The sequence below is a fragment of the Bufo gargarizans genome, chromosome 5 (assembly GCF_014858855.1).
Source record: "Bufo gargarizans isolate SCDJY-AF-19 chromosome 5, ASM1485885v1, whole genome shotgun sequence".
Taxonomy (NCBI): Eukaryota; Metazoa; Chordata; class Amphibia; order Anura; family Bufonidae; genus Bufo; species Bufo gargarizans.
The window spans coordinates 212,749,652-212,771,483 of NC_058084.1; the positions used below are offsets into that span (position 1 = coordinate 212,749,652).

The window sequence follows — 21,832 nt, forward strand, 5'->3', positions numbered from 1 at the left end:
GTGGGGTTGGGGCGGTTGTCGGACCCCTGCCGATCTGATATTGATGACTATCCTGATGACCCCCTTTAACTTTTAGTCTCCTTCCTCAATATCTACTCCCCAAACTATCAATGCCTCACTTATAACCTTATAGTCAGGGACCAATTTTTAAAAATTGCTTTCTGCATTACAGAACTAACATAAGGATAAGTCTACATATAAATGATCATATCTTTAACTGGAGCTTGTATTGACATGTCAGGAGATGCAGCAGGAACAGTGACAGTCACAGCATCCTCAGAGGACACTTTGCACATTTATAATTATGCCAGTTTTCTAATCTAGCTATGAGCTGCACCAACTGTATGAAGATGCTCTTACTTTATTGAAGCGCAACGGATATGAAGACACACCAATATTAATAAATCTACCCCTATATGTAAGCTCTGGCATGGTAATAGTCAGATGCTAGCTTGCTCTGCTCACCTGTCCAAGTGGTGCAGATCTGCTGCCCATTCCCCTCTTCCTCCTGGCAGACCCAGTTATCGGGGTAGCTCTGTCTCTCCACATAAGCTGCACCTGCTTGCCAACTCAGATTGTGGGAAGGTGCATGAGAAATAGGCTCTAGTCTGTTAGTATCTGCTAAGGGGTGCTGTTTACATTTGTCTGCCCATATACCGACTTCTGCCTGTTTCCCGGATTTTACCCTTCGCTGACTGACCTGACGTGACCTCTGCCTGATTTTCATACTAACCCAGAGCTGACCTCAGACTATTTACCGTATTGCACATACTCTGCCTGCCCTGACTTTGGCCTGTCCCCCAGTACAGCTTTGCCTGACCCCTCAGTGCCCTGCATCTGAGTCTCTTTATCTCCGTTGGTCAGCTGTCAACCAGAGACTACTCCAGGAGGTAGTGACTTGGTGGTTCCCCTAAATGAAGTTTGGTTCTCTGTACAGAGGTTAAAGGGTGAATACCAGGGGACTGCCAGGATAACACCCTTGAGAAATGCCCCAAGTCAAATCTGTTCGTTGACACAGTGGTTCCACACTCACCGTGTAACAATACTCTCATGAGTATTGTCATTCCAAGCTCTTGCACTTTGGACCCATAGTTCAGCCTATGTTTAACTGAACAATAAAATAAAGTTGTAGAGAACATCATAAGACATCATGGTTATATTGAAGAGGACATAATCAGATAATATGAAAAGTCCATTACATGACAAAGAGCATCAGTGAAAAAAAAGAGAGAGAGAAGAATGCTGAAAGTCTGCACAAGAGAGCATGGGTAGTTGCATAGGAATAGATACAAAATCGGAATACAGTGAATCTTATAACAGGAAGACCATTACATCTTTGGGAGGAAAAGCAGGGGATTTGAGGTAATAAGATGATGACCTGATAGAATCAAAGGTCTGTGGAGAGTATCAAGTGCAGGGTGAAGAGCACTAGGCACCCCAAACTTTCTGGAATTTAGAAGGACAATTTCTGTAGGTGAATATAGTACGTCCAAAAGGAATAATAGAGTTGACCATAGCCTTCCATTTAGAGATACTAGGAGGGCAGGGGTTCATCCACTTCAACATAATCAGTCCCAAACATTCTTGGTGGGGTAGAGATCTGGCTATTGAGCTGGCCAGGGGAGCTGCTGGATACCCTGAGGAGCATGTTGTGTAGTGTGTGGGCGGGTATTATCTTGTTGGAACACCATGTATCCCTAATGTCCTTAACATACCAAAGGCTGGCCAATGTTCCCTCCACAAATACCAGCCAGGAACGGGCACGGTAACTATTGGCATTCCAAAAAATGACACCTGGTCTTTGTCCTGTGTGTCTCCACACTATGAATGATTTCAGTAGGTGCTCTTCAGCTGTCCTTTGAACTCAGATGCGGCCTTCATTAGTAGCAAAGCCAAACCTGCTTTTATCACTCAATGCTATTGTTTGCCATTCATGTCTCCAATAGGTTCTCAAGTGGACGGTTTCTTATGGTCTGGAAAGTCACTCCAATTTGTGGCTGTCCTTTGAGATACCGCAGCTCTTCTCAGCGACCTTGGCGTGCATTTGTATGTCTTGACTACCCAGAACCCTCTCTATGTCTCTCTCTCTTTCTGAGATCTGTTAATTGCACAAATGGTGCAAAGCCTTAGTCTAATAGGCACAATAATTGCTTCAGCAACACCCAATCAACAGTTGTATAACAGAGAGGATGGAAAATAGTGCTGTTAGCCAAAGAAAACAACAGTGATGACAGACAAAAAAGCATGTGAAACATCTGTTTGCAAAGTAAGGGTCTTGAAATTTTGATCAGTACATGTAACACCCTTCAGCATTGCCATATTTTAAAATATGCTTTTTATCTTATGTACCTCATTATAGGTGTTATGTTTTCATTTTCTGGTAGTGTAGGTTAGTCATGATGGATGGCTTTCACATTGTGTCTGTACGAGTTACCATAAATAAGACTTTGTGTCTGCACGCCCACACACAACTGCTAAAAATAATGGCAAAGTTTGTTGTTGGGGGGAGAGATCAGCATCTTGGTTACATCACCTGTAAACTGCTGACAGTAGGCTCTACTCCTAGGGCAGGGTAGGCTGTGACGGCATGGGGAGGGAGGGTTGGGGCACAGATTAGGCAGTGTTCTACATCAAATTTCATACTGAAATGAAGATGCTTTTAATAAATGACAATTCCATAGGGCAATAATGACACTTTATTCCGTAAATTATTACCAATTATTAAATAGCCCATATCTACAGTATCTGGAGCTGTTTACATGAAGTCTGTCACCTACCTCAAGCATTATTAAGTGCAGTACTAAACGAATAGCACTGCTGGCACTAACTCTGGATCACTAGTTAAAGGGGTTTTCCAGGATTTTACTACTGATGATCTATTCTCGAGATAGGTCATCAGTATCTGATTGGTGGGGGTCCGACACCCAGGACCCCGCCAATCAGCTGTTTGAGAAGGCACCAGCACTCCTGTTAGCACCACAGCCTTTTCTCTGATTACCAAGCACAGCGCCATACATTGTGTAGCAGCTGTGCTTGGTATCACGTTCAGCCCCATACAAGTGAATGGGGCTGAGCGCGATACCAAGCACAGTCGCTATACAATGTACAGTGCTGTGCTTGGTAATCTCAGAGAAGGCCGCGATGCTCACAGGAGCCCCGATACCTTCTCAAACAGCTGATTGTCAGGAGTCCCCGGTGTCAGACACCCAGCAATCAGATACTGATGACCTATCCTGAGGCTAGGTTATCAATAGTAAAATCCCAGAAAACCCTTTTAATATATGTCGATATTCTCCCCATTCCCTCACTGTACCACTGAAAACTTCTGCCGAAATACATTGAGAGGACTCCTGAGCTCGCCATTATGAGCGCATGCCCAGGAGTCCTGTCAATTTATTTCAGCATGTTGACATATTAATTAGTGATCTGGAGCCAAGGCCAGCAGTACTATTTATGTACTACTGCACTTAGGGCTAGGGGAGGCAACAGACTCCCTTTAATTAGACTACATGGAAAAATAGATCATTTCATCCTGTGCAAAGATAGACTATAAGAAGTACAATAACACCATGTTAAATAAACATATTCCGAATGTATTTTATTTGAAGCGCTCTTTCATCACATTATTTAGCCATCTGGCTAAGTAGCTGTAAAGGGGTTAAAAGTGCATAGTTAAAAAGTTGAAAACGGTCTTAATACATGTAAAAAAAAAAAATAGCATGCAATCACCAGGTAATCTTATTAATATAACTGAGAAGAATCACTGACAGTGTTAAAGGTCTTCTGATACAGTCTTGGTTATTGCGCCACTTCTCAAGATACAAGTTTCTCTGAAGTTTTCCATTCATTGTCTGTGCATGGCACACAGGTAAGCAGAAGCAGGTAGTTAGAGGAAGCAGCATTCTACAATATCCGATTGTTGACATCACTGGTGATGAAATATGTGGAGCCAAACGTCATTACTTGAGCTATGCGAGTTCAGTTCTGGTTCACAGTACAGTCAGTACACCGGTAAATATTCTCATTCACTTTCTATCTTTCATGCTTCGAATTGGCTTCATTACGTTCCACAGTGACACCATTGGCTTTAGATGATAACTCCTTCTTATTGCAGTCTTTCTCCAGGTAAAACTCTGTCAGTACAGGGCAGTGCTCCGATGCCACTCCTCCCCATGACCAGTTATCCGGAATCCACGGATTTGTCAGTCCTTCCCTCACCACTAGAGAATAACCTGCAGACAATAAAGGATGGGTCATCAGTAGGCTTTCTTGGTTGGCATATTTGTCATTTTATCAATTTTATTGCTATAGGAGAAGCAGCACAGGATTTTACCACACAGCTACTATCACAGAATAAGAATTAAAGTATAGATTCACATTTCAAAGATTGAAGAGAACATATTTTGGTGAATTAATACCAATTCAGTAATATTAGAGCAAAGGTCCCTTTAGATGGGATGATACAGCAGGTGATTGTTGGGAACAGAGTAGAAAGCAGTCGGCACTCGACATAAACCTCGAGGAGGAAAATGCTTCCAGACAGTATGTAATAAATCTCAGCGGACGCTCTCTTCTTATATGTTTATTTTTATTCCAACAACTCAAAGGATATAGTATAAGGACGCATTGCGGCTCATATTGCCTTCATCGGCTCAATATATAATACATTCTTACACACTTTTATAACAGAACTGATTAGACACATGGAATGACGTCAGAAGCCATGGGTGGCGCTTAAACACATATCATTCAAATTGCAACATGTATACAAACAATAATTAACACGTGTTAATTATTGTTTGTATACATGTTGCAATATGAATGATATGTGTTTAAGTGGCTCCCTGGCGTCTGACGTCATTCCATGTGTCTAATCAGTTCCGTTATAAAAGTGTGTAGAATGTATTATACATTGAGCCGATGAAGGCAATATGAGCCGCAACGCGTCCTTATACTATATCCTTTGAGTTGTTGGAATAAAAATAAACATATAAGAAGAGAACGTCCGCTGAGATTTATTACATACGGGGATTGTTGGCAAGTCAGCAATCTCCTCCACAGTATGGGGAGGAGCGATCACTAATGTCATCGCTCGTCCCCATACCGACTAGTTGTTTGCCGGCAGCAGATGATGTTTACACAGCACGATCTGCTGCCAGGAAATGACGATTCTTGTGTCTGGACAAATGATCTATTAACCGATGAATGAGCGTTTTGCTTGTTAATCGTGTAATCGGCAGCCCCTTTACACTCCAGATTATCTGGCGGATTCTCGGCCTGGGTACATTTGTTGTTGGCAGAAATGTTCCAATGCAAAAAATGTAATGTTGCACTTGTAGAAGATCCAAACAAAATTCAGACTTTATAGGGTACAGTTTAAAGGGTCACTCAGTTGTCATTAAGACATATCAAAAGTTTTGGTCAGTGCAGGTCTGAGTGCCGAGTCCCCCACCAATCCCTAGAACGAGGAGAGAGAAGTGCTGCTCATATATTATGCTCTCGCTCCTCACTGCAGTAGTTAGTTGGGCCCAATAGAAGTCTATGGGCCCCTCTTGATTCTGTCCTCTGCAGTGAAGAGAGAGAATGCGATATATGAGTACTTTTCTCTCCTCGTTCTAGTGATCAGTGAGGGTCTCAGCACTCAGACTCCCACCAATCAAAACTTTTGATTTGTTTCCATGAAATATCAAATATTTTTGAAAACTCAGTGAACCGTTAAAAATACATCCAGCATTGGCACTGTAGAAGAATACATTTATGCGTGTTAGATGTTTATTCTTTAATCTTAGTTATAATTCCAAAATGCATAAGTGCCTTCTGCTTCTTGGTGTTGCTTGATGTATTTTTCAACTGTACCATATAAACTCTGGATTTTATTTGGATCTTCTACAGGTGCTGGATCATACTTTTGCACCTGGATGTGTTGCCCTCGCTTAGGGTTGTTCTGTGCTCCAGTAAAGCTCCACTGAGTTGAGCTGGATGATTTGCTTGCAAATGTTCCAATGCCACCCAAACTTTGAAAATCAATGAGCCGATTCCGACTTCTCTATAAGAGGACTTGCCAGATCTCCCGACATGTATTCTCCATGATTCTAAACCAATTTTTTTTTCTGGGTTTCACCTTTCCCCTTATCAGTGAGTTTCTCCCTGTCCACTCTGACGATGTCCAACTTCGTGCTAACAAAAAGGGGTAGATTTATCATGAGGGAAATTCTCATGAGTCGGTCTTTCTTAAAGGGGTTTTGCAGTTTGTTTAAACTGATGATCTATCCTCTGGATAGATCATCAGCATCTGATCGGCAGGGGTCCGACACCCAGAACCCCCGCCGATCAGCTGTTTGAGAAGGCAGCGGCGCTGGCAGTAGTGCCGTGGCCTTCTCTCTGTTTACTGCAGGCCCAGTAACGTCACGACTAGTATCAATGGCCTGGGTGAGGCTAAGCTCCGTTCACTTGAATGGAGCTTAGCCCCACCCAGGCCAGCAATACTAGTCGTGACGTCACTGGGCCAGCAGTAAACAGCGAGAAGGCCGCAGCACTACTGCCAGCGCCGCTGCCTTCTCAAACAGCTGATCGGCGGGGGTTCCCGGGTGTCGGATCCCCGCCGATGAAATGCTGCTAATTTATCCAGAGGATAGATCATCAGTTTAAAAAAACTGAAGAACCCCTTTAAGTCTGCGTTGCTGTCATTTGTGTCAAATTGATCAAATGTTGCACGTTATTTGATAAATTTCGTACATCTTTATGTCTAACTCTTCTATCTTGAGATGTTACTCCACTTTCTACACCCCTCCCCCTTTAATGGAGTAGGATTGCGACAATTTTTAAAACTATTTAAAAGGTCGTCGTTGATAAATGTAGCTTAAATAAGCTCGACTTGTCAAAACTGGAGTTATTGTGATCAAAATGTCCCAAAGCTACTTTATGACACCAGAATTCTGGAGGGCTTAATAAATTCCCCTCTAAGTGGCCTGTGCACTGGTGATGTGAAACTACAGGCCTCAATACTGCTGCCATTGCTTAGAATATTGGTGATGTCCATGGACAAGAGAGCAACCAGTTAAAAGGGTGTTACCATAACAACATGTATCACCTATCCACAGGATAGGTAATAAATCTATGATTGCAGGAGGCTCGACGACTGGGATGCTGGCGATCTCAAGAATGGAGCGGTAGTGCATAAGCATGACCACCACTTCATTTGCGTCTATGGTACTGCTGAGTACATCTCTGTCAGTCCTATATAAGTGAATGGATCAGTGTTGTGCGTGCATGGCAACTGCTTCATTCACTTCTATGGGACTGAGAGGGGATTCAGGGACCCCCATTCTTATATGGTGGGTTTCCAATGGACCCCCAGCTATCATACATTTATTACCTATGCTGTGGATAATACATGTTGATAATCAGAAAGTCCTTTTAATGATTACCATCTACAGTCATGTACATCTCTAGCGTTCGGGGTCAGTAACCTCTTGCACTCCAGAAACCACAACAGCATGCTCCATTCACTTCTATGGGAGGTGCGAGAAGAGCCAAGCAAGTCTATATGCTGGGAGTTGTAGTTTCATAACAGCTGGAGTTCCAGAAGTTGCTGATCCTTGGTCTAGACCAGGGATGGGCAAACTGCGGCTCTCCAGCTGTTGTAAAACTACAACTCCCAGTATGCCTACAGCTATCAGCCTACAGCAGGGCATGATGGGATTTGTAGTTTTACAACAGCTGGAGAGCCGCAGTTTGCCTATCACTGGTCTAGACAAACTACTTTATACACTTTTTCATCATGTCTGCAGCTAAGCACATACATGATCTTCTCCATGTGTGAATCAATACATGCTAACAGCCACCTTGGATGTTAGATCAAATAAAAAATGTTAAAGGGGTTGTCCAGGATTAGAAAAAACATGGCTGCTTCCTTCCTGTCGACAGGTTGTGTGTGGTATTGCAGCTTTGCCCCACTGATTACAATTCTACAATTTCAGACAAACCCCATGGACAGGCGTTCTGCTGATTTTGGAAGAAAGCAGACATGTTTTTCTAATCACAACCCCTTTAATTAAGCAGAAGAATGGAACGAACGAATAATGACTATAAAATTAATAGGGGAAATATGAATGAATGAATAAATGAAAAGGAGAGCGCTATATATGGCACTGCTGGGATTAGTTGGGATATGGTGGCCAACTCTCAGGCTGGTGACATTTGGAAGTTTACTGGCAGACGAAGGAACTTCCCAGACTGCTGGAACTGACCTGTGAACACCTTCTTCAGGCTCTTGCTGATCCAGATGTTGTCTAAGGACTTGTTGCCTTGAGGACTTTTTGTGCTTATATTTGTAAATGTATTAGCTGGGAGCAAGTTCTGGAACTTTTCTTTTCTCAGAGTATCAAAGTTATTGCTATCCGGCGGTTGGCTGAATCCCCCTAAAATGATCACATCTTTTTCCCCTGAAACAAATAAAAGAAATATTAGGGAATACTGCCCTGGATATGATGTAAACAGTATAAGGTACACCTTAAGTCATATAAAACAATGCACACATTGCTTGTATCAGTGTTATTACCATCAGGGTGGTTTTACACTACATTTCAAAAATGTTTTCGGCCACCTTTTTTTTGGCCCAAAAAACTCAGCGGCCATATGTTACATGTTGATCAATAGGAAATTATAAAACACCCACAAACACTACAAACACTCTCTGCATAGAGAAGTAAAACACTGAGTGACTAAAAAAATATCACTCCAAAAAACGCATGAATTTGATGGTCTTCTTACAAACCAAAATAACTTAGAAAACATTGGCCCAGTTCTACTAATCCTATAAACAGCGTAAACTTAGGCTGTCCGGACCTGCACCAGATTTAACACAGCGGCTCAGACTGGATAATAAATGTGGCACAGGAATAGACTGTTTTCTCTGACTCTTTACCAACTATAGGTTGGCGTACCTTGAGATAGAATTTTAAGCCAAAACTGTGAAGCAACTTTGGCGCCTCTTAGGGTACATCTCCTTTCCACAAAGTCCCGTTTTCAATAAGCCCCGTCCCCTTTTTAAGCAAGTCAGGAAAAAAAAAGTGTGGAAACCCTAGTTGTGCCAAACTTCAACAATTTACACCACTTTTTAGACAGATCTAAAGTTAAGGTACCCAAAGTTTACAAATACAAAAAATACAATAAATAAAAATTAAAGACTAAATAAAAAAATTCAATGAAAAAATTATTAAAAAAACACCACCACACACACCACACCTTCTAGCTCCACCCTCAGACATCCATGTCCATAATGGAAGCGGAAATAATTGTGCTATTAACAAAAATAAATTAAAATGTGAAAAACAGTCTTTTTCCTCATTACGTTTCCTTTTTATTAAAATGAAAGAAAAACTACTAAAATAAAATGTTACTAAAAATGCACTAAAAGTGTACTAAAAATGTGGAAAATGTGCCTGGTTAGGAAGGGGAGGTAAATGGCTCAGTCTGGAAGTGGTTAAATATACAATCAGTTGAATGACACAAAACCAGTTGCATAATATAAGAAGAGAAGAAGGTCACTTTAGTGCTGGTCAACTGAGAGGTTAATAAACTCACTAGTTCCTGGCAATGTGTGACTGCATTATGCAGAGCTATGTGATTGGCGCTGCCAGCATGTCACCTTACATGGAACAGTCAGGTCAAGAAACCTAGGAAAAAGTCAATAAGTGACCTTCTGTTCTATTAACTGCATTATACATTAACTGATCTAGTCATCAATGGACGGCTCCCAATATGACCGACTTTTTTCCTCTTCCTAATGGCGTATGATGTTTGTTATATAATTGAACCAGGACACCCATCGCTCAGCGCAGAACTATTCTAATTAAAAAAATATGTGGTGACTATGGTAAACTAAGGTGCAATTTGCAGGTAGGTCAGTAATCTTATGGCTCCTGCACACTAATGTATTTTGGGTTCGCATTTTTTGCGGGTCAGATGCGGACCCATTCACTTCAATGGGGCCACAAAAGATGAAGAATGCACACCCGTGTGCTCTCTGCATCTGTATGTCCATTCCGCTGCCCCGCAAAAAAAAATAAAAAATTTACGGACAATGATAGGACAGTTCAATACAGGGCAGGGCAGGGCGTTCCGTTCCGTTCCACAAAATGCAAAACGCGTGACCGGTATCCACAATTTGCGGACCGCAAAATCAACAACGGCCATGTTACATGAGCCCTTATTCTGAGTTCACATCACCATTTGGCTTTCCGTTCTTCTGATCCGTCAGAAGAACAGAAAAATTCAAGCAAAAACGGATCCTTTATTTTGAGCATCAGTTGAGCTCAGTTAGCATCAGTTTACACTAAAAAAACGGATCCGTCTTTTTTTGAGCATCAGTTCTGATCAGTTTGTGTCATTTCCATCAGAGATCAGATATTTTTAACGGGAAAAAAAAGTCCTGCATGTAGGAACTTTTCTATCATCAAAAATAGCTGATCTCTGCCGGAAGTGACACAGACTGACGCTAAATAATCAGAACTGAAGCTCAAAATAATGGATGTGTTTAATTTATCTATTTTTTTCTGGTTTTATGACAGATCAGAAGAATGGAAAGCTAAACGGTGAGGTGAACTCAACCTAAGTCCAGTATTGGGTCAGTATATTGCATCAGCTTTTGTAAGCCAAAACCAGTCAGAAACAGTATAAGGCCTCATGCACACGACCGTCATTTTGGTCCGCATCCGAGCCGCCGTTTTTGCGTCTAGGGTGCGGACCCATTCACTTCAATGGGGCCACAAAAGATGCGGACAGCACTCCGTGTGCTGTCCGCATCCACTGCTCCGTTGCGTGGACCCGCAAAAAAAATAAATAACCTGTCCTATTCTTGTCCGTTTTGTGGACAAGAATAGTCATCTCTACAATGGGCCGCCCGTTCTGTAAATTGCGGAAGGCAAACGGGCGGCGTCCATTTTTTGCGGATAGCAAAAAACAGCACGGTCATGTGCATGTAGCCTAATGGGAAGATTTGTGCCTCTTCTGTGTTTTGGACCCAGTCCTGGTTTGTAAATGTACTGCGTCTTCCCAGCAGCTGACAGACAGCAGTGTTCTTACTCCCTACATACACCCTCTTATATCTTTCCCCTACTTTTCAGCTGAATTGAAGCAGATTTGTGCAGGGAGCTATTTGTTATGTCCAAGTAGTCTGTTATAAATCTACCCTTAGGCCTCTTTCACACGAACGATATGATTGTGTCAGGATGTGTTCAGCGAAATTCGCAAGTTCAGTCAGTTTTGTATGCAATTGCGTTCAGTGTTTTTGCATGGAAAACGCAGAATATAGAACATGCTGCGATTCTCATGCAATGCAGAAATGCGTGAAAAAAATGAATGGCTCAGGATTCAGTGCGGGTGCTATGTGTTCACCTTACGCATTGCACCCGTTCTGAAAACTCCTCTTTCACACAAGCGAGTTTTCCAACAGGGTGTAATGCGTGAAGCAAACGCATAACATCCGGACTGAATCCTGACCCATTCGTTTTAATGGTTCTGTGTAAATAAGCTTAGTTTCTGTGTTCAGGAAAAATCACAGCATGTTCTACATTCTTCGTTTTTCACGCAGCTCTGGTTCCACAGAAGTGAATGGGGCTTCAGTTAAAAACGAATTGCATGGACGAAAACAATTGCGTGGACAAAACTGAACCATCAGTTTTTTCCTGAACAGACCATGAGAGAATCCATAACACTTATGTGAAAGAGGCCTTAAAAATCTTTACTATATAGTCTATATAATCAACAGAACCTCATGCTATCCTGTGTCTGACTAAGTAACTGATGGAAGTTAAAAAAAAAAAAATTAAATCTACAAAAATTCCTCCACTTTATGCTTTCTTTAAGGCCTCATGCACACGACAGTTTTTTTTCACGGCCCGCAAAAACGGGGTCCGTGGGTCCGTGATCCGTGACCGTTTTTCCGTCCGTGGGTCTTCCTTGATTTTTGGAGGATCCACGGACATGAAAAAAAAGTCATTTTGGTGTCCGCCTGGCCGTGCGGAGCCAAACGGATCCGTCCTGAATTACAATGCAAGTCAATGGGGACGGATCCGTTTGATGTTGACACAATATGGTGCCATTTCAAACGGATCCGTCCCCATTGACTTTCAATGTAAAGTCTGGAGTTCTGTTATACCATCGGATTGGAGTTTTCTCCAATCCGATGGTATATTTTAACTTGTAGCGTCCCCATCACCATGGGAACGCCTCTATGTTAGAATATACTGTCGGATATGAGCTACATCGTGAAACTCATTTCCGACAGTATATTCTAACACAGAGGCGTTCCCATGGTGATGGAGACGCTTCAGGTTAGAATATACAAAAAAACTGTGTACATGACTGCCCCCTGCTGCCTGGCAGGTGCTGCCAGGCAGCAGGGGGCAGACCCCCCCCCCCCTGTTTTTAACTCATTGGTGGCCAGTGGGCCCCCCCTCCCCTGTTGTTAACTCGTTGGTGGCCAGTGTGCGCACCCCCTCCCTCCCTCCCTCTATTGTTTTAATACATTGGGGCCAGTGTGCGCGCGCCCCCCAACCCCCCCTCTATTATTTTAATACATTGGGGCCAGTGTGCGCGCGCCCCCCCAACCCCCCCCCCCCCTCCCTCCCTCTATTGTTTTAATACATTGGGGCCAGTGTGCGCGCGCCCCCCCAACCCCCCCCTCCCTCCCTCTCTCTATTGTTTTAATACATTGGGGCCAGTGTGCGCACCCCCCCAACCCCCCCTCCCTCCCCCCATTGTAATCATCATCGGTGGCAGCGGAGTAGAAGATTTTCATACTTACCTGGCTGCTGGCTGCTGCGATGTCTGCGTCCGGCCGGGAGCTCCTCCTACTGGTAAGTGACAGCAATGCGCCGCACAGACCTGTCACTTACCAGTAGGAGGAGCTCCCGGCCGGACGCAGACATCGCAGCAGCAAGAAGCAGGTAAGTATGAAAATCTTCTACTCCGCTGCCACCGATGATGATTACAATAGAGGGAGGGAGGGGGGGGGGGGGGTTGGGGGGGTGCGCACACTGGCCCCAATGTATTAAAACAATAGAGGGAGGGAGGGAGGGGGGGTTGGGGGGGCGCGCGCACACTGGCCCCAATGTATTAAAACAATAGAGGGAGGGAGGGGGGGGGTTGGGGGGGGGCGCGCACACTGGCCCCAATGTATTAAAAGAATAGAGGGAGGGAGGGAGGGGGGTGCGCACACTGGCCACCAACGAGTTAACAACAGGGGAGGGGGGGGGGGGGGGCCCACAATGATATTCAAACTGGGGAGGGGGGGGGGGGGGTCTGCCCCCTGCTGCCTGGCAGCCCTGATCTCTTACAGGGGGATATGATGGGGTTAATTGTACTATCATATCCCCCTGTAAGAGATCGGGTGCTGCCAGGCAGCAGGGGGCAGTCTTGTACAAAGTTTGCAGTGTATTCTAACTAGAAGCGTCCCCATCACCATGGGAACGCTTCTGTGTTAGAATATACTGTCGGAAATGAGTTTTCACGAAGTGAAAACTTAGATCAGAAAAAGCTTTTATGCAGACGGATCTTCGGATCCGTCTGTATGAAACTAAAACCTACGGCCACGGATCACGGACACGGATGCCAATCTTGTGTGCATCCGTGTTCTTTCACGGACCCATTGACTTGAATGGGCCCGTGAACCGTTGGCCGTGAAAAAAATAGGACAGGTCATATTTTTTTCACGGCCAGGAAACACGGCTCACGGATGCGGCTGCCAAACGGTGCATTTTCCGATTTTTCCACGGACCCATTGAAAGTCAATGGGTCCGTGAAAAAAAACGGAAAACGGCACAACGGCCACGGATGCACACAACGGTCGTGTGCATGAGGCCTAATACAAATCAATTTTTGCCCGATTACACCACACATATACTGGGGTCTTTTGTCACCATAAGGGGTCTATCTTCATACTTACCAGAATTAGGGCTCATGCACACGACCATATGTATTTTGCGGTCCGTAAAAAACGGAGCCCCTAATAAAACAGTACTATCCTTGTCTGCATTACGGACAATAATAGGACATGTCCTATTTTTTTGCGTAACTGAAATACGGACATATGGAAATGGAATGCACACGGAATACCTTCCGTTTTTTTTTTTTTACAGACCCATTGAAATGAATGGTTCCGCATACGGTCCGCCCCAAAAAATGGAATGGACACGGAAAGAAAATACATTTGTGTGCATGAGCCATTAGGGTCCATTCACACGTTCCCAGTGTTTTGCGCATCCGCAAAACACCGGGCCAGTACCCCAATAGAGGATTCCTATTCTTGTCCGCAGCTGCGGAGAAGAATAGGACATGCTCTATTTTTTTCCCGGAGCTGTGGAATGGAAGTTTGGGGCCGCGGACCGGAAATGTGGATGCGGCAGCACAATGTGTGCAGTCCGCATCTTTTCCAGCCCCATTGAAAAATAACTTTTGCGGAACGGATCTGGACCCATTCTATGGACGTGTGAATGGACCCTTAGAGTCACATACAGATCAGCCACCAGTGGCAATGGGCATTCACGTTAAGGTCTAGAAATTGCATATTAACGTTCAGGCTGCCCAGAAGCATTCCAGGAATGACTCTCAGGAACAGGCCAGATCATGTCCAGGTAGCCAGGTCTCTGCTATATTGCATACCTTTCAGGGTCTCCTGCAGTGTGTGTCCAAAGGTAGATGATTTGTGGCTGTCACTGTGCTGCTTTCCACCTTCATGTGGGGGAGGGCGCTGATGAATGTTCACCAGGGTGACATCACTCGTTCCAACCTAAGAGACCAAGAACAAAACAACTGACGCCTGATATCAGCAGTAAAAGTGTTAGATCAATGACAAATAGTGAATATTGGAGGGCAGGGTTCCCAACCGTCCAGAAATTTCTGGAGAGTCCATAAAAATAGACTTTTTTCCTGTGTCCATGAAAAAAAAAATGCATGTGTCAGTGATTTTTTTTGAGGCTGGTGGTACTTCACTAGATTATTTTGGTGGTGATTATTAGAGATGAGCGAATCAAAGTTGACAAAGTGGAATTCTATCCGAATTTCCAGAAAAATTTGATTTGCACCGAATCCGAATTTCCTCACGCTTCGTGGTAACGAATCACATTTTTTTTCCTAACATGGCTGCTGCACATGTTAGGACATGGAGCAAAGAATTATGGGAACGAGGGATCACCCACAATGCCATACATGCATGGGCAAGGGTGTTTTCCGGTATCGAGTTCCATCCTAGGGGCTCAATACCGGAAAGAAACACTTCCTAATGCATTATGAATGGAAAGCATTCTGTTCAGTACGCATCAGGATGTCTTCAGTTCAGTCACTTATACAGTATTTGGCCGGAGAAAATACCGCAGCATGCTGCAATATTTTCTCTGCCCAAAATTCAGGAACACTTGCCAGAATTCCGGATTCGGGTTAATGGTCTGCGCATGCGGCCAGAACCCTCTAATTCTAGTCAAGGAGTGGGATGTGGGATAGTAACCTTCCCCTATTTTACCTCCCCATCCCCCGTCTTATTAGCTGGTATGAAATGACACTCGTTTACGGTAAAATATTACTTTTCAATAGTCAAACAATCTTTTTATATTAGTAGTGTACAGTGGCTTTGGCATCTGTACCATCATTTTTATGCCCAATGGTTTCTTTGTCCTTTCTCCTGTATTACCAGAAAATCTGCAATTCACTTCCTGTATTTGTGTTCCACTGTCGATTTCCGTTCAGGTAACTTCCAGTTTTCGGCTACGCAGACTGCATGTAGGTATGGATAGAGACCGGACTTTCCCTCTAGATGGCCATCACTGCACCGCCAATTGCCTAAATTTTTTAATTGTTTGTTTTGTGGAGTTTTTTTTGTGTTATATGTGGCCCTCTGATGAACTAACCCCAGAGAACGGTTCAGAGAAACCCGTCGGGTCAAAGTTTGCATTCCTGGGACACATGGTATGTGCTCCCTTTTTCCACTGGTGATCAAACTTAGACGCCACTGGGTTATTTGGGAGCATATATGTATTATGTGCGACTATTTATTTATGTTGTAACTTTATTATTTTCTGATACATACATTGACCAATGACATAACTGTTCGACTGTAGTCATATTAGGTCTCTTCTCGGGTGGCGGTATCGATCCCTTGTCAGGGACATATAGGGCCTATCAGGAGGTTCCTGACACGGGATCGCCCCTATCGGGGAGGGCATTTCGTTTTTGCTAGGCAGGGCCTGTAGTTTGATAAGGCAAGTGTGAGGGTGAGATCTTCCTTTCCTTGTCCTGGCCTGCCTGATTGTGCCCATAAAAAGCAATTGACAATCTGGGTGAGTTTTAATGATCATCAGTAAAGGTTACGTTTTACACTGCTGAAGGTACTCTGTGATTATAGTGTAGCAGTGCAGACCATATGCTCTGCTGTGCGCACAGCCCTGGGTGTGGCGGACAGGTTTCCATAGCACATGTGCAACAGCCTGCCGTATACCTTACAAGTGTTAAGCTAGCCTTAAAGAGACACTTCCATCAAAATTTGAATGAATATTCGATGTATTTTTTTAAGAAAAAAAAAAACGGAGGGGCACAATTATTAAGACCAGCGTTTTAGACGTCAGAGCAGTCCTCTCCATAACTTCCTATGCCTAAAACAGGTGTAGAAAATGATGAATGAAACAGGCCTGCCAGCCCGTCCCCGTCCACAATTTTAGAACTGGCGTGAGCAGGGAGAAGTCGCAAATAACTGTTGCGCTGTTATCTGCGCCTGATATACGCCTAATTATAGGTGTATTTCAGCAGGATAAATGACCTCCATAGTTTTCTGGGTATAATTTTTTTAAGTCACTCCACTTCTACTTCCTCTTTAAAGGGAATGTCTTATCAGACAATTACGTATTGTTTTAATGACGTTCTTACGTTATACACTTTTTTATTTTAGTGAGTTTTTTTTTTTACACTTGTCAATGTCACTATATTTAAAAAAAATATATACAAATCTGCAGTATTCATACTGGCCACTAGGCCTAAAATATGTTAAGACTTCCTGTGCCTCATTTATTAAAACTTAACAGGAAAACTGTCTTAGTTGCCTATAGCAACCAATCAGAGCTCACCTTTTATTTTTCACTTGAAGAAATGAAAGGTGAACTGTAGTTGTTAAGGGGCAACTAAGACAGTTTTCCTGTTCGACAGTTTTGATAAATGAGGCCCCCTGTCTTTTGAGAGCTATAGCATGGGCCCTAGACACAAAGGACCGGAGGAGCCTCATTGGGTCTAAGATCGCTACACCAGCTTTTGGCATAAAGTTGCTTTTTTAAATGCCTGTGTGACTGGAGCAAATTTTAAACTGACGGAAAATGTACCTAATTTAGGTGCACGCCTCCTCATAAATTGGATGCGTCCTCCGGCAGCTCTGGGGCTATCAAAGACCAGCGTAAAACTCCAGTCTTTGATAAATGACCCCCATTGACTTTTATAGTTTTCTAGGCATGCTCTGTGACTTGTGCAGACTGCAGAGGTCAGGAAGAAGTAGATAAGCTATAATATCACCTATCTTATCTACATAGAGATGTTACTTGTTATTCTAGTTCTGCCTGTGGGGATAATGACAATAGCTGCTGAGAAGTTACCTGTACAGAACATGAAATAATGACCTATTAGGCCACTGTGAAAACTGCAGTATTATATAATAAAAAAATATATATATACATATTGACATAGAAAAAAACAAAAAACAATAGGTCATTTTTCTGATGACACATATCATAGGGCTACATTAACCCAATAGAGGCTAAAAGAGTTGTATACTTTTCACAGGTGTATAGAAAAGTGTAGTCAACTACGCTTTTTTGAACAGAGGCATATTGCAAAAAAAAAAAAAAAAGGATGGACTTAGCATGACAAACAGCCTTGCTTGACTTTTCCCTTAGATCATTCATTGTGACCAGTGTTCCCTCTAAGCCTTGGCCGCTGCTGAGCGCGGTCGACTTAGAGATGGGCAATGCTTAGTCAAAGGTGGGCGATAGGACAGGCAAACAAGAAGGGGCAGTATTATAGTAGTTATATTACTGCACATAGGAGCAGAATTATAGCAGTTATATTCCTGTACATAGGAGCAGTATTATAGTAGTTATATTCTTGTACATATGAGCAGTATTATAGTAGTTATATTCTTGTACATAGGAGGCAGTATTATAGTAGTTATATTCCTGTACATAGGAGCAGTATTATAGTAGTTATATTCTTGTACATAGGAGCAGTATTATAGTAGTTATATCCTTGTACATAGGAGCAGTATTATAGTAGTTATATTCCTGTATATAGGGAGCAGTATTATAGTAGTTATATTCCTGTACATAGGAGGCAGTATTATAGTAGTTATATTCTTGTACATAGGAAGCAGTATTATAGTAGTTATATTCTTGTACATAGGAGGCAGTATTATAGTAGTTATATTCTTGTACATAGATGCAGTATTATAGTAGTTATATTCTTGTACATAGGAGCAGTATTATAGTAGTTATATTCTTGTACATAGATGCAGTATTATAGTAGTTATATTCTTGTACATAGGAGGCGGTATTATAGTAGTTATATTCTTGTACATAGGAGGCAGTATTATAGTAGGTATATTCTAGTACATAGGAGGAAGTAGTATAGTAGTTATATTCTTGTACATAGGAGGCAGTAGTATAGTAGTTATATTCTTCTACATAGGAGACAGTATTATAGTAGTTATATACTTGTACAAGGATGTAGTATTATAGTAGGTATATTCTAGTACATAGGAGGAAGTAGTATAGTAGTTATATTCTTGTACAATGGAGCAGTATTATAGTAATTATATTCTTGTACATAGGAGCAGTATTATAGTAATTATATTCTTGTACATAGATGCAGTATTATAGTAGTTATATTCTTGTACATAGGAGGCGGTATTATAGTAGTTATATTCTTGTACATAGGAGGCGGTATTATAGTAGTTATATTTTTGTACATAGGAGGCGGTATTATAGTAGTTATATTCTTGTACATAGGAGGCGGTATTATAGTAGTTATATTCTTGTACATAGAGGCAGTATTATATAAGTAACAATTATTATTTTGCACTTGGTTATATGATGGTGAACATAAAATATGCCTTTGTCCTTCATTGAGTGAATAGTTTCTTTAACACTATAAAGACAACATTGTGGTCTCATTTGAACTTTTACTTTTCTTTGCTGCAGCTTCTTCTGTATTGCAGAAGAAGAAGGTGCTGCACAGCCAGGCTGCAACCTATGTGGTATGTGCTGTGGAGATTGCCTACTGTACCCTACATAGTGGTAAGGTCGTGCTTTCTCCCTCCAGCTACATACCATGCTGAGGGCAGAGTGAGGCACTGGGATATGAAGGGACTGGTAATGTTGTGTGGGAGACATGCAGTGAAAGCCTGAAGCCCTCCTCACTTTGCAAACATAAAATGATAAATTTCTCATTCAAAGGGCTGTGCAGTGTCCTGTTCAACTAAATGTAACATGAAGCTCTGTAATTACCCTGCACTCTGCTCCCGCGTGATCTATGGGAACACTCAGGGAGATTTTAATGTCTTCACTTTGCAGGCGGCGTCTTACCCTGTCCCTGACACAGCAGGGTAAAACCACTTTAGCCTCCCTCAGGTTAAAAGACAGCTCCACCTCCACATTACCTTGCCCTGCTGCTTCGTGCTGCTCAGTCCTCCTCTCCTCTTCCGGTCAGAAAAAGAAGGAGGAGCTGCAGCAGTAGCGCAGAAATATGTGGAGGCGGCGCCGCACACTGAACGTATTGCTGAAGAAGTCATCATCATGATGACTGCAGGTGCCGCTGAGCGGACATTATAAAGTGGTGAGCGGGGGCACAATAATTGATGCGCGGCCGCGCACCCGGCACCTTAGAGGGAACACTGATTGTGACCAGATACAGATCCCCTGTAGTGACTCAATTAAAGCATCACATATTACACTAATCGGTGCAATGCTCTTCTGTGGACATCTTTATCTAGGCCTATCAAGAGAACAAGAGCTGTCATACAGTTATCCTAATTCTACAACTACTATTATAATGAGGATTAGCTTGCAAATACCATCTCCCGCCCTGAGAGTAGTAGTAAACTGACAATGAATTACCTATCTAAATACAAAGCACAGCAGAGAACTGAGGCCAATGTCTGTGATTGGTGAATTGTGACCACCACATCTGAGGCAGTTTTACCCCGGAGCACGGAGCTCCCAGGGCCCGAATGATTCTCCCATGCGGCAATCGGGATCGATGTTCGTTCCTTGTAGTAGACTTGGTTCCTCTGAAGGATCCAAGGATGCTACAGCAGTAGTTCCTATGGAGGCCTGCAGGTGGCCACAAAAACACAAAAAAAAGTTTTTTAATAATGTAAAACGTCCAAACTAATAAAATATAAATGTATTTAACCCGTACAGTAAATGCCATAACAGGAAAAAAATAAAATTTAAATGGTATCACTGAAAACTACAGATCACCCCACAAAAACTGAATCTTCATCCAGCGCCATAGACGTAACTATAAAAAAAAGTTATGGGGGTAAGAATGTGGTGATGCAAAGAAAACAGTATTGCTGCAATTGTACTGATCTGGAAAATTAAGGGTACAGGTCAGTTTTACCACATAGGGAATGCTGTAAAACAAAATCCAGAAAAATGTGGCAGAATTTATTTTTTCCCCCCAATTCCACCATTTGTAATTTTTTCCAGCTTCTCACTAGATTGTATGCAATATTAAATGGTGCTATCAGAAAGTACAACTTTTCCGACAAAAAACATGCCTCCATACGGCTATGTGAACAGAAAAATAACATAGTTATGTCTCTGGGAAGGTAGGGAGTAAAAATGAAAGCGCAATAATAGAAAATTGCCTGGGGCTGAAAGGGTTAATGTTCAGTGGGCTAGTACTGCCAAAATGAAAAAGAAAAACGGAATATTGAGTTAAAAATACCCCTTTCTGATGAAAGTGTCTCTTTAGATTTAGATTTAGATTTGTATGGTCAATATCTGCTGCAGATCTTGATGCCTCTGTTCTCACACGAGTAAATTTTCTGTCCGGGTGCGATGTGCATTGCGAACGCATAGCAACCAGATTGAATCCTGGCCCATTTATTTCATTGGGTCTGTGCACAGAAGCATTACTTTTTTCAGTGACCATCTTTGTGTTCAGAGAAAATTACGGCATGTTCTATATTGTGCGTGTTTCACGTAGCCCTGGCTCCATAGAAGTGAATGGGGCTTGTGTGAAAAAACTGAAGGCATCTGGATGCAATGGATATTTCACGGATAGTTGCTAGCAGATTTTGAGTGTTATTTTTCAGTTTTTCTTCACATGCGTGAAAAACATATGAGACTGATTGCATCCGCTCGGAAAAAGCTGAAGCGCTGAACACAATCACAGACAAAACTGATTGAACTTGCGTGCAAAACCAGCAGTTTTCCCTGAACAGACCCAGACTCATTTCATATCGCTCATGTGAATTAAGTCTTAGTCATTGCAAAAAGACTGCATGCAGAGAGCTCAAATGCTATTTTAGCCTATTAAGTTCACTGAGAGGAAAGTTAATAGGTTGGTGTAGCAGTTGTTCTCACTGACTAATTTTTTAATTAAAAATATTCTTTCATCTGTTACCACTTTGTATGCAGAACAGAATTTCCCATTTAGTCCTCATCCTCTGAACAGGTATGCATCTGGCTCATACACAACATTTTTGGAAGAAGGACTGACATAATGCTTCCTCTAGTTTTCCTAAAGCCTAAAGGGGTTTTCTATGATTGCTATGGTTTTTGACAGATATGCT

General features: G+C 42.5%; 1 protein-coding gene across 1 annotated transcript in view; it reads right to left on the reverse strand.

Moving 5' to 3' along the window:
- Positions 1-3,572: 3,572 nt before the first annotated feature.
- EEPD1 (endonuclease/exonuclease/phosphatase family domain containing 1) overlaps positions 3,573-21,832 on the reverse strand; it is a 152,617-nt gene continuing 134,357 nt past the window's right edge. Inside the window, exons 5-7 of the mRNA XM_044294820.1 lie at positions 14,665-14,791; positions 8,250-8,444; positions 3,573-4,232 (exon numbers count right to left, since the gene is read on the reverse strand). Of these exons, the coding sequence (XP_044150755.1) occupies positions 4,033-4,232; positions 8,250-8,444; positions 14,665-14,791 (522 nt within the window). The 3' untranslated portion in view covers positions 3,573-4,032. The remainder of the gene's footprint in view (positions 4,233-8,249; positions 8,445-14,664; positions 14,792-21,832) is intronic.